Source organism: Mchenga conophoros, linkage group LG7 (assembly GCF_057382185.1).
Source record: "Mchenga conophoros isolate Kocher_MC1m ecotype Shallow Benthic linkage group LG7, M_conophoros_male_GT1.1, whole genome shotgun sequence".
Classification (NCBI taxonomy): Eukaryota; Metazoa; Chordata; class Actinopteri; order Cichliformes; family Cichlidae; genus Mchenga; species Mchenga conophoros.
This window is the reverse complement of record NC_140532.1, coordinates 34,462,386-34,476,051: the sequence shown is the minus strand read 5'-3', so window position 1 is coordinate 34,476,051 and position 13,666 is coordinate 34,462,386. Positions and strand designations below refer to the sequence as shown.

Sequence of the window (13,666 nt, the reverse complement as noted above, 5' to 3'; positions counted from 1 at the left end):
CTTTGACTAATTAAAGCTACAGCCTATTGTGTCTCCTAGGACTGACCCGTGCTAACTGGTTTGAGTTTAAGCCTTCTATAAAAATAAATTAGCTGATTAATATCATGAGACATCACTGCACTAATTAGGAGACATGTGTCTGTGAGTTGCACCCTTATAGTTTATGGATTCTAACCAAGCTTGCTGCCATTCGGTTGATAACTAAGCGCTTTGCCTTCTTGTCGAAATATGGCCACTGACTCAAAATGATAAGATAAGATAACCTTTATTAGTCCCACACGTGGGAAATTTGTTAGTATACTTGTTAGTATATTTGTCATAGTATACATAGTCTATGGTTAGGACCTGGTCAGCATTAGGATACAGTCACTTCAGTTATGCTAAAATAGCAGTTACACCCTTGTGGGAACAGAACATTACCTTCTGACCTAAAAATGACTTCACTGTCTGTAGATTTCTATTGTGCAGCGTAGCTCAGCATGTATAAATAGCACAGCTGAAACAAAATGACAGTTGCTGTATCACATTTCATTTCAAATGTTGAGTACAAATCTGCTGCAAGCCCTTGTCTTTCAGAGGCAAATTGGTTTTCCTGTATGATGTGGTGAGATATTGAAATGTCTGGAGAGAAAAGCTGCAGCGATATACACTAAAAATTACTTGTCGCCATAGCTACCACCCACTAATCCCTGCTGAAAGCCCAGAAAGGATCAGCAGAGCCCAACATTGTCCTTTGATTGACAGAAGACGTACATGAATCTGTAGCATACATTGTGTGACTCCCAGCGATGTATTGTTTTAAATTAGCATGCTGTAGCAGCACATGTGTGTGAAGAAGCTGTTGTTCCTCTTTAAGGGTGACATATTTACCCCGTGTCAGAGAAAGGTGTGTCTTTTTGCCACTCAGCACTAACTGAATGCAATAATTACAGGTTGCAAAAAGGAGGAACAGACATATTACAGAAAAAGATGAACAGAGGATGTAAACAAACTCCCGGCTAGGTGCACACAGCAACACAACAGTCAGGTGCAGAAAGTACTAAAGTTGCTGTCACACCCATCAATCAGTGAAACCTGCTTCATCCTCCGCATGGAGGAACCACAGCTAACAGTGTGAGAGAGACAGGGTGAAAGGTTTACTTATTACAGATATTCTTAGACTTTGCTTGAGAAGGTTCTGGTTTCTCAACAGCTCTCAATCCATCAGAGCACCTTTGAGATGTGGGAGCCAACAAATCACATCAACGTGGACCAAAATCTTCATGAAGAAGAATTACTCTAAGGCAGTTCTGGAGTCAAAAAGGGTCCAACGCAGCGCTAGGTGTACACAACAAATTTTCCTTTGGATATATGTGCACACTTTGAAAACACTGGCTTCTCAGACAGTTATGAACCGTTTCATATGCTAAGTGACGCAATACGATTGGCTGATTAGAAGTAATTCACTCCTTGCAGCCAGGGGCCATCTTTAGCATCTCAAAAACCCTCCAGTCAATTTGTTGTTGTTACCTGGGGAAAAAGTGGGCAGGGACAATCTGAAATGATTAAATCTGATTGGCAGATTAATGCATATTACTGAGAATGAGTTAATCTGTCATGCCCGGCAGCTTGGAGTTTCTTCCACTGATGGCACGGAGATACTTGCTCAGTAATAAGAAAATAATGACATCCCACGGGTCCACTTCCACACTCAAAACATCCTTCTTTCCTCCCATTCCTGTGACGTGCTCATGGTGCAGATGTAAATACAGCTGCGGTCATGGTACTCAGCATCTAGGTAGCATCTTTTCAAACACTGACTGCTGATTCATCTCATCCAAGTCAGTTTTGTTGTCAATACACTGACAGTCGGGTACACAGAATATATGCTGGTCTCCCAGCTGTTGCATAGGATTTATGATGTCCAGTACACACAGTGAGTCTTGTGCAGCTCTAACTGCTGTTTTGGCGATGGCAGTTCACTTAACCAACATGAGTGCCAATAATAACAAAAAAAAGAATAGCCTTAAAGAATAGATAAATCCTTTGCGGTGCCACTATCGCTAAGAACTAAACTTAACCTTTAAAATGGATTACCATTTTAATAAAAAAATCATTAAAAAAAGTGGCAGAACAGCACACTGGTGTAGTGCCTCAATTGTCAGGTGGGAGATCAATTTCATCCAGCCGCTCGGTGATGGGCGTGCTGAACAGAGCCGACTTCCTGAAGGGTCCCTTCGAGCTCCGGGCGGCAGTCACACCCTGTGACACAAAAATACACTATGACTTGGTGATATGGCCTAAAATCCATATCGCGGTATAATTTGAAGCACGTGCGGTAACGATATATATCGTGATATATTCTTTTCTTCTGTATAACGTATTTTCCACACTATAAGGCACACTTAAAATCCTTTAATTTTCTCAAAAATCGAGAGTGTGCCTTATGTATGAATTCTGGTTGTGCTTACTGACCTCGAACTGATTTTGGCGTGCAGAAATCTGTTAAAAAATGTTTTAGTACAACTTTGTTAAGCCACACTGCTTGATGGATTGTCAGAGCATTACGGCTGCCGTAGTGAGGAGCTTTGCGGAGTAATCTGGGTCCAAAACTCCGTCCTGTTCAGGTCCCAAACGAACACTGAGAGTTAAAAACGGTCTAAATTCTTTCATCTTTAATTAAATCATCAGCGTTTCTGCTTTACCAGGTGTAACAATGAAGTTTAACATCCAGGCATCCATGAAAACAGAATTTATTAAATTTAACGGAGTTAGAAGTTAACAGGAAGTTAGCTCACTAGTTTCCACCTAAACATTTCATACCATGTTCTGACTGAGAGATTTTTGAAACTAATTAAAACGTACAGCTCTGCTACCACTTCCAACATAAATGAAGACAGAAAACTAAACAGGAGTGGCGTTTGCAGGGTTACTGAAGTTGGACTACCTGGTATATAATGTTGTGCTACCTGATTGCTAGCGACACAGCTATGTTAGCATAACATTAGCACAGTGAAGCTGGAGGATGAACGCCAACTTTTTTCCACTCGATAAAATTTAACGTGAGGGATTCTGGTGGTCAGGGACAAATGCAATCGCATAGCAGGATGCTATACACGGGCCAAACTTCAGTCAGGAGAACAACTGAGATTATTCATCCACAATACGAGGTTAGTTATTAATATACTGCAACAACATGGGGATAGAGCAGCTGCGAGAGAATTCAACATTAATGAATCACTGTTACGGAAGTGGAGGAAGCGCAGTTTTTGCCTTTACCCATATTTCAACAGTGCTTCATCTCTTTGCTATGACTGCCGGCATAATTTGCAGATGATAATGGTTGTAGCTGCTGCAATGCTTTCCACCAAAACAGGCGCAGCTTGATGACGTCATCAACATGCACTATCGCGATAGAGCGGTATAGTCAAAATCTCTATCGTTGGCCAAATTTATATCGTTTCTATCGTATATCGTTTATATCACCCACCCCTACTATGACTAATCACAGCAGAGAGAGGTGATTAATATCCTCCTCTTGACCTTGGTGGATAAGTGTGACTCTCCTGCTGCTGTTGTGTGTTCCCTGACATATTTCATGGTGCTATTAGTGGCTAAACAGTATTCTTTAAGAAAGGAAAACATCTGCTCAGACACTAAGGACAGACCGCAAACACAAGTGTTCATCATCAGACAGGGAAAATTGCTGTGCTGTTGATCACATATAACTTTCAACCGATAAATAAATCACTTAAATAGAACTTAAATATGGATATTTTAAAGGAGAGAAAAAGAAACCACTATGAGATAAAGCAGTCTGACTTACCTGTATCCGCTGGCAGTTTTCACTCCAGAATGTGATGGCCTGGTCAGTTTTGTAGTCATGAACCTGTAAAAAATTAAACCAGTAAAATGTCAGAAAGATTTTCAGGCTTTTATAGGAGAGGCTGATGATGTACTTATTATTTTAGGTATTCTGCTTCTCACAGCAACTGTGTATTTCACATAACCAAAATACAAACAACTCAAAGAGGAGGAAATAAAAGTATGGAAATTTATTTTGTAGTTTTGAAATCAGATTGTTGCTGTTTGGGGAGATTAAGCACAGACACAAACACACACAAAGTTTGTAACTCTACATACACGTGTTGTTTCAGGTTTATGAGGCACAAATCCCTCCACACAGAAATCCTTCTGGGTTGTGGAGCAGTACTCCGTTTTGGGAGTCAGTGGGTTCAGATCAGCATGAATCTTCTCACTGTGAAAACAAGAAGACAGAATCTAAGCACCAAGCAGCAGCACTTGCCTGTGATCCAGCACATACAGTTTTTGTTGTTGTTTTGTTTTTTTAAGTGTAGCATGATGTAATTAAATGATTTTGTAAACAACCTATTTACTATAAAATATACTGAAAGTTGCTGCACATTGAAAGGAGCCAGCTGAAGTGGTTTGGGCATTTATGCCTCCCGTGCGCCTCCTCAGAGAGGTTTGTGAAGCCCCTGGGCAGAACCAGGACATGCTGAGGAGAGACTATGTCTCTTGGCTGGCTTGGAAATGCCTTGGCTTCCCCAGATTAGCTAAAGGTGGAGGTGCTAGAGGGAGGTCTGGACATCTCTGCTGCCCACACAACTGAGACCCAGATAAACAGCAGAAAATGGATGGTTGGATGAATTCTAGGTCTTTCCTGAAATCAAAAATCAATCAGTGCTTCCCATCTGAACTCCTCAGACACAGATGATTTTTTCCTATAGTGACGTGAATATATTGAAAGAAGCCACACAAAAATTTTGAGGTGGGTTGAAGATTTATGCTCTCTCGTTTCCCAGAAGTTCTGAAAATCATTGCATTTCAAGTACAGAGATATCCAGCAGACCTGCAATATATTTTTATGTTTTATACACAAAGCTTGCAGTCTGAACAAAGAGAGAAGTCTGAGTAACATGTCCAAGTTATCATTTAGAACATGCAAAGAACACTATTTCACAGCCATAAGCTGCACGTTAGAAAGGTATTTTGGAAACGAAATGTATGTAAGAAGCAGAACTTGTTTTGATCATCCAATTACCCAGTTTACACCTTTTCAAGTTTTCTCCATTTTCTTAAATTTGTTTTTCCATTCCTGAAATTTTCACATGGCTGCTTCATGTACTTAAGAAGAAAATTTGCCTTTAACTCCTGTGTGTAGGGCCTGCAACTCAGAAAATATTCAGAATTCATTCATAATGCTAAAGTTAGTATCATAAAAAGAAAATAAAATCAACTGCTTCTGAAAGGAGTGATTTAAAAAAATAATATTATATGCAATTATCCATCTGCCTCATTTGCTATTAAGATTAGCCATCCTGGAATGATGTCTGACCATACAAGGATGGTTTTTGCTTTCTTTCAAATCTTTTGACGGAACGTAGCACGCAAGCTGAAGCGTTGCATTCACTGGAAATAGTAAAGTCGTCTAGCCCTAGCAGGTGCAAGAAGCACTATTAGCCAGGCGCAGTCTGCTCATGCCCACACAGTCCAGCGAAGAGCTCTAATAAATGCAAACATGTGTGGGTGAGCTGATGGTGTGCAGGGCGTTTAAGGCTCCTGGTGTAAGCATCATTTATTTGCATCGTTTCACGACACTCAGTGTCTCTGTGGTATTACATATAGTATATAAAATATGTCATACTGGACTGAAATGAAACCCAAAGCTTGATACTCCGCCAATCTCCCATCTGGCTAGGATTATTTATACACAGTGTTGTGCTTTACATAACAGCGAATCAGCCAAATCATACAAAGCTATTGGACACACCATTGGTGTTTGCTTATAAAACTCAGGAAATTTAGTGTATGGTTTAAAATCAAATGATGACACACTGTCTACTACTAGTCAAAAAGTTTTCATTGAAGACATTACGCTTTACAGGCTTTTATGAGTTGTTAACTTGTGTGGGATGTTAACAACCACCTCTGCAGGGATGGACTTTATAAACCCCATAAGGGTGACTGGCCCCTGTGTAAAATAACACCATAAAGTCTGATTTAAAAGCTATCACAGCTGTGACTGAACAGTAAAACAAACCCCGACGTGTAAATATTACATCACCTTCCCCTCAAGACATGGTCAGGCAGTGCTCCTCGTCTCCATAAACAAACCACTTCCAGAAATAATTCGTTTAACATCAAAAGACTTGTTCATAGTTCATTTACCTTATCATCTGGGCAGTGTGTTTTTTAAGCAGCTCGCCTCTGATGCCTGAACCGAGGAAAATACAAAAGACAGGATGAACAGGGCATGCATAGAAAGCCATCCCCCAGAATAAAAAACTTTTTTAAATTAAAATAAGAAGAGGTCACATCAAATAATAAAACCTTTCAGCTCTTTGTAAATGCTTCTCTGTTCTTTACATGGCTCTTAATGGTATGGGTTTCAACATTTTTTTTCCATTCTGGCTGGTGAAAGATAAAGACACATACCCTGTAACCTCCCCACTGGAGTCTTTGGAGCAACATAAGCTGCTTTCAGCGTAGTCACAGACTCCATCTTGGACTCCAGGTCTATTGTGAGAATCCCCTTGTGGCCATGTATGTGCTTGTGTGTCTTTGGGTCCTCTGTATGGAGATCTGCAATGGCTCTCTGAGTAAAAAAAAACAAAAAAAAACAAAAATCACAGGATTTTTTAGTCGGGTGGAAAACCATAAAAATCTACAATTTTGGATAAGTAAAAAAATGTTTTTGTACTTTTTCCAACTGTACACCATCACAGCTGATTATAAATCAGACAATCAAGACATGACTGCAGTGCAGACTTTCAGCTTTATTTCAAATGGTTTTACAAATGTATTGAATTATCTGGTGAGGAATTACAACTATATTGATACACAATTACTGGCCAGTCCATTAGGTACACCTGTTCTTTTTAAACTGCTTTTTAATGCAACTATTGAATTAGCCAATTACATTGTAGTAACTCACTGCATTTAGACATGCAGATATGGTCAAGATGATCTGCTCAAGTTCAAATCAAGCCTCAGAATGGGGGAGAAAGGTCATTTAAGAACATGGCGTGGATGATCTGGGTATTTCAGGAACTGCCCATCTACACGAATTTTCCCACAGAACCGTCTCTAGGGTTTACAGAGAATGGTCCAAAAAATAAAAAAATATCCAGTGAGCAGCAGTTCTCACGGGTAAAATGACTTGTTGATGCCAGAGGTCAGAGAATGGCCCGACTGGTTTGAGCTGAAGGCAACAGAAACTCAAACAACCACTTGTCATAAGCAAGGTATGCAGAAGGACATCTCTAAATACTACACAAAATAGCAAACCTTGAAGCAGATGGGCTACAGCAGGAGCAGACCATACGAAGAATTAAGGCAATTCTGAAGGTAGAATTGGATCCAACTTAGTGCTAGCAGTGCTAGCAAGGTGTACCTAATTCTGTGGCCCTGAGTGACATCCGTGTTATAACATATACTTGCTGTGTCAGGGACTCTGTCTTTCAAATATGGTTACCTAGACACCAGGTGTTAGCTCCAGATTAATTATTAGATTAAATTAGCAAACGTTGTTAAGAAGTCTCGCGTGAACTTTTAACATTAGCTAAACCTCGGAAATGGTTCACAGCACTCACCTCTTCGACCCAGTTATGCAACATCGGTTTTCCAACTTTATGTCCCACAGCGGCTGTCTGCTCGGTCATAACGGGAACAAAACTATGGAACTGGACTGAACGCAAGTGAATGGAGCTGCGGGTAGCTTCGGGATCGTCTTTCTAAGTTAAAGTTTACGAGCATCGCTTAGCAACAGCGTTTGTTCGACGGAAGCGTCGCCATGACAACAACAACAATGCACAACGTAGCACGTTGTAAGAAAAGGTAAACTTCCGGGTGGAATGCATTTTAAAACCTTATTTGGGGCCAACATTAGCAAACCCATGTTTTTAATCAGACTTGGCTGGTGATTCTATTTTATGAGCCAGTAGCAACTGAAATTAAATAAAATTTAGACAATGCTTTAAAACAGCTAAGATTTAAGATGGCTGTCAAATTGTGGGACTGTACGTTCCAGGTCCTAACCTGAGGTCCTCAGCCAAGGTTATCCCACAATTTCAGCTGAGAACCAAGGCTGATCCAGCTTTTTCAGTCAGTGGACCCACTCTCTGAATCAAGCTTCCTAAGAAGGCTCACTGTCATCTTTTAAATCCATCTTAAAGACATATACGCAGCTTTTTTCTGTGCCTGCACTTTGATTTACATTTATGTTCTCCATAATAATTGTTTTATCACCTTCCCCTAATTATCCTTTTTAATTCATTTTTTAATATTTGCTTTTAATTTACCTGTTTTTCCATTTCTAATTTTCTTTATTCCTTGCTCTTATCTCCATTTGTTGCCAGTATTCTTTATGTTATTTCATTCCATTTCCCATCTTGTACTGTGAAGCACTTTGTAACTTTGTTTTGAAAGGTGCCATGTATAAATAAAGTTATTATTATTCAAGTTATATATAGTCTGTCAAATATCATCCACATTTACAGAGGAGCTAAAAAGCTTTCCTCAGAATGAAAGTGGAATAAGACATTCTTCTTCACATTCTTTCGGGTGAGCACAGAGGCAGAGCTTCTAGTCTCCAGGAGACAGCTGAGCGAGAAAGTGCTGTCCCGTGGGGTGCAATTAAAGTGAACAAAGATGACACCCCTGTCATCTGATCACCTGGTAAAACGGCTTTACAGCCATTCGCTGATTGATACATCTACGGGTACAGCCATCCTGCTGAGCAAGGGTTGTGCTGCCATTGGAGGAACATTTCAGGTCAGAATTTTTTTCTCCCCCTCTATTGAACTCTCTTATTCTTCCATTACATAAGGCAGAGCTTGATTCAGCTGTGAACAGTGAAACAGCAACTATAAATCATCAAGTGAACATGAGAAAGTATAGTTGTATTAATATGATCCATACAGGCAGATTTTTATAAAGAAACTATATCTTTTTTAGACCGACAGACTCCAAGTGCAGCCCTTAATACTTCAATGTGTCTCAGTTCAGATACACTGTCATGTAGTACACTAGAAAGCACATACTTTCATTGTCAGTAAGGTGCTGTTGTCTCAAACTGTACATGGCATGTTGTGCATTTTTGGACAATATAATGATTTCTGCATTTGTACGACTGATTTTTCGGAACATTTACAACCTGTTCATCCACACATCCAGAGCAATATACTTCTAGATTTAATAAACAAAGCCCAGCAGACACATGGAAAGACCAGACAAAAATCTGCTTCTTGTGGAAACTGGTAGTCCCTCCCTGCTTGCTTCAAGATAGTAACGCTTGATCGTGAGGCCTTTTAAGTCTTCCACAATTGACAGTTTCACAATACATATTCTATGTGTCACAAACTGGCCTACACAAACATGACAGAAAGAGAGATGCACAGCAAATGACAATTAAAAACCTCTTCATTTAAAACTAAATAAACCACGGGTGGCCAACCAGTCAGAGACCAAGAGCCACTTTTTTATTGTGTTACCGCAAATAGCCACATCATACACATGAGCACACATGAACATCACCCATCCCTTCCTCTCTCTCTCTCCCTCTCTCTCACACACACGCACAAAAAATACACACACCTCTGCTCAGCCAGATTTATTGTAAATGTCACACACCAACATGATAATGACAGAAATGGACTCCTACAGTACTAAAACCACAGGCCAGTCATTTTCTGTCATGAACCGAAGTTCAGTACGCAAGCTGGACCCAGAAGCAGAGACAACACGCACAGGAGTACGAAAAATAAACTTTATTTTAACTAAAGGTGTCCCGGAAGGGTCAAAGGAAAACACGCGAGAAACTAGAAAAACCAAGGGACCGGGGGATGAGTTACGCAGGAACGCAGTAATCGGGACTGTGGGAGGCTGCAACAGAAAGAGGGAGAGAGTTACTGGGGAGCGGGGAAATAGCAGCATACGTGGGGGGAGAGTATGAGTCTTACAGTCAAAGCGGGGCCGTGGGAGCCGGAGGGAGGGGTGAGGGTCCGCGGGGGAGCTCCAGGAAATTAGAGGTGATTGGTACTGGAGGCGATCCAAACTCCAGACGGGCAGGTGGACAGGCAGGTGGCTCAAAAACACGTCGAGCTGTTACCTGAGCGCAAAAGAAAAGATTAGCGTTTGTTCAGGTAAATGAGGGTTTTCACAACCGCCTTCCCGTGGGTGTACGTTACCGCTGTGAGACGACTAACGGACTGGCGTGGAGCAGCTGGCTGGGCTGGATCAAATAGTCCACCTGATAATCGCCTGAGATGGGATGCAGGTGTGGAGTTAACAGCCACACCCGTGGGCGTGGGCATCCCATCAGCTCCTCGGACACCGGGCTGCGGACCATGACATTTTCAACAATGAACATTGTGTGCACTGTCTCACACACACAAACTCTCAGTTCAACCAAGTCCACAAACAAAAATATAATAATCTACAATAGCATTTTTCTTTTACTATGCATGTTCTTTAGTGGGACTTCTGGCATTCCTTGCCTTGAACACTCCTCTTCAAATTTGGCTTGTATTCCGTTGTTGTCACTCAAAGCAATTCTTTCACATGAGTGTCAGTCAGAACAGATCGATGCTTTGATTTCACATATTTTAGGGTAGAAAACACAGACTCGTGACAGTATCTTAAGAGCAGCCCATTTAACATTGGGGTATTTTTCCATTGGCACACTTTTCCAGAACTCAATGGTCCATTCCCTTAAAACAGGTTTCAATTGGTCCTCCTCATAAAGATCAATCATCTCCAACTCAGCCGCAGCTTCATCTGTGACTAGCGGGACTTTCAAACAGTCCGTCTGTGCATTAAATGGGTCGACGAGGAACGTAATCTGTGGCCTTTTCTATTGTAGATCACGGAACCAGGTCACAAAGCTTTCGTGCAAGTTTTCAACCAGCATTGCATATCTGGCTCTTTGCTTACTCAGGGCGGCGCTGGCAACTTGCCCGCTGGCTTTAAGCAGAGTGGGAAAATGCGTTAAATCTCCTTTTTGAATATGCGCCTTGGACAGCTGTAGTTTGTTGACAAACGCAAACACACTTTGCACCAGGTCAGGCAGCATTTTTAACTTACCCTGCAGGGTCAGTTTCAGTCTTTCCAAGTGACACAGATCCATAATCCATTTGAGGTCCGAGAGCTTGGGATAGTCCTTGTCCTTCTCTTCCATAAACAGTTTCACGGCATCCAAAAGCTCAAAGACGCGAGAGAGTACCTGGCCTTTTGACAGCCACCTCACAGTGCAGTGCAGCGGCAGGTCACCTGGAAGCCCTTGGTCCAGTTCAGCGATGAGATTCTTGAATTGTGTGTGGATATAGTTGACGACTTCCATCACAGGATTTAAGACGTTATGTAAATTCACTGATTTAGACACGAGTTGCTCCATGTGGATGATGCAGTGGAAATTCCAAAACTCAGGAAATGTTTGGTCAGCTTTGCACAGCCCCACAAGCACGTTCACAGATCCCATCATGGCTGGTGCTCCATCCGTGGCTATTGCAGTTAGTTTCGTTATGGTCAGATTTGCTTTTTCAAATGCAGCCATCATGGTTTCTTTTACGTCTATGCCACGGGTTCTGTCTTTTAATGGCACAATATCCAGGAGTTCTTTGATCACGCAATTGCTTGACACAGACGATTGCCAATTGAGGCTTGTCTTGTATATCACAACTCTCATCCAATGCGACACTAAAATACTCGTGCTTGAAGGTCAGAGTGCAACTGTGTTTCAATAACCGTGTTAATGTCCGATATTCTGTGTCCAACAGTGTGCCGGACAGTTGGACGTCTGATACCATGTGTTTTAGTTTGTCGTTTTCAGGAGACAAGATTTCAACAACATCACTGAGGCATTTTTTAACAAACTCCGCTTCATTGTATGGGTTTTTAGCCCTTGCAATGTTCCAAGCCAGCTGATAGGAGCGTTATGGTCTCTAAGCGCTTCGTAAACTTTGGGAAAAACTGTATCTGCTTTTCTGCCTGACTTTTCAAAATGGCCAACTCGTGCTTGCAAAGTTCAGTCCCTTTTGGTAATCCCTGGTTAATGTTAGCATGGAGTGAGCTTTGAAGCTTTGAAATGCGCTAATTACATCTGACATATGAGACATGGCTTGCCATTGCGTTTAACAAAAATATATAAACTCTCCCACTCTGTTTAAAACGTCCTGTATTCATCTTCATGGTTTCGTTTTGCTGTGCATTTTTTCCCTGCCATTTTAAGGGTGAACTTGCCCCTACTGGGAAACTTTGCGGTATTTTCATCTCACCCACATGCGCATTTGATGAAAATACCATATTGAATTCAAGCAAAGTGAACACGCACATTTTAAAACAACATCAACAACAAAAAACCCTCCAAAACGCAAACACAAACTTTGATATGTACGTAAGAGCCGCATGAAAGTAGGCAAAGAGCCGCATGCGGCTCAGGAGCCGCGGGTTGGCCACCTCTATGCTAGGCTGTCACAGAGGTAGTCATACATGAGAGAGCAACATTTCTTTAATAAATATGTTAACAATCAGACAGTTTAACACTGCTGGCTTTAACATTTCTGAGTATTTATCCCTCTGGGGAGAAAAGTGAGAGAAAGGAAACAGAGAAAGAAGAAAATGACAATGACATTATTTAAACAGAAGCATCAGATGAGCCTTCAGCTGTTCGGTGAGGTTAGGTTATGTCATATGGAAACCACAGGTATTATCAGATGTGTGGCATTCGACTTATTCTACGCCAGGTTGAGTTATATCCCATTCATTATGTCATTAGCATTACCAGACAGAATTTCTGTATAGTATTCTCCTTTAAGAGTTTTACTTTATGCACCCCTTCATGTTACACCTCGGTTAGCTGCTTGTTTTATCTGCTTTGTGTGTTGTTTTTCTTATTATTTCCTGTTTGCTACAAGTTGTTAAATAGATTCATCTCATTCTATCAGCTGTTTTCCTGGAGTATTTCTCAAATATTTGGGAACAATTTTTCTGTCCCAAAGTGCCTCTCCAGCTGATCAGATTACAGATGAATGGGGACAAGCATGTGAGCATATTTTTATTATTGACAGATACATTAGCATTTCATATGGCATGACATTGGTAGTATTTTTTTTAAATCTTTCCTTTCAAGTTAAGAACTGTTGCTATAATGAATAGTTTGTAATTTTGTTATTTAATGGGTAATAGTATTTAGGTTTGCACATTTCAAAATAATTAAAATAGTTAACTTGTTGTTTTAAGTCGTGCTCTGCTGGTATATTTTATCAGTTTCCAGCACTGTAAAATACATGGTAAGGTTGTCTAAGACATACTGTCCACCATTACCTCTTTATTAAGCAATAAAGAGGTAATGGTGGAGATGCTGAGTTGGGTGATTGGTGATGTATATAGGTAGAGGTTGGGGCCATAATGTGAATTCTGCTCAGGGCCCCATAATACCTTGGGCCAGCCCTGGTGCAGTGCAGCGCACGTACCTACAGTTGCTCTGGCAGCTCATGAAATGGCCACTTGAGGCTCCACAGACTCCCAAAAAGCATTTAATTACTTTTCTCGCATTCTTTAGCAAATTCCCATCACTGCTTTGTAAGTGCATGGCCTCTGTTTCCCCACCACCTACAGCAGAACATTGTTTCCCATTTTCACATGATGCTGCAGCCCTTTTGATCTG

At 41.0% G+C, this 13,666-nt stretch overlaps 1 protein-coding gene across 1 annotated transcript; it reads right to left on the bottom strand.

The window, feature by feature from the left end:
* Positions 1-258: 258 nt before the first annotated feature.
* On the bottom strand, positions 259-7,792 carry spag8 (sperm associated antigen 8). The gene is made up of 6 exons (XM_085281193.1): positions 7,596-7,792; positions 6,439-6,598; positions 6,172-6,217; positions 4,123-4,237; positions 3,806-3,868; positions 259-2,241 (listed from the first exon to the last, which is right to left on the bottom strand). The coding sequence occupies exons 1-6, from the start codon at positions 7,662-7,664 to the stop codon at positions 2,134-2,136; spliced, it is 561 nt and encodes a 186-aa protein (XP_085137319.1). The 5' UTR covers positions 7,665-7,792; the 3' UTR covers positions 259-2,133.
* Between the last annotated feature and the right edge of the window lie 5,874 nt (positions 7,793-13,666).

Bases quoted from the DNA above. Each gene is read 5' to 3' on its own strand.
- spag8 (XM_085281193.1), bottom strand. From the start codon at position 7,664: ATGACCGAGCAGACAGCCGCTGTGGGACATAAAGTTGGAAAACCGATG. The intron at 6,218-6,438 runs GTATGTGTCTTT...TCCTCGGTTCAG, and splicing joins TCCAGTGGGGAGGTTACAGG to GCATCAGAGGCGAGCTGCTT. The intron at 4,238-6,171 runs GTAAATGAACTA...TTGTTTTCACAG, and splicing joins CACACTGCCCAGATGATAAG to TGAGAAGATTCATGCTGATC.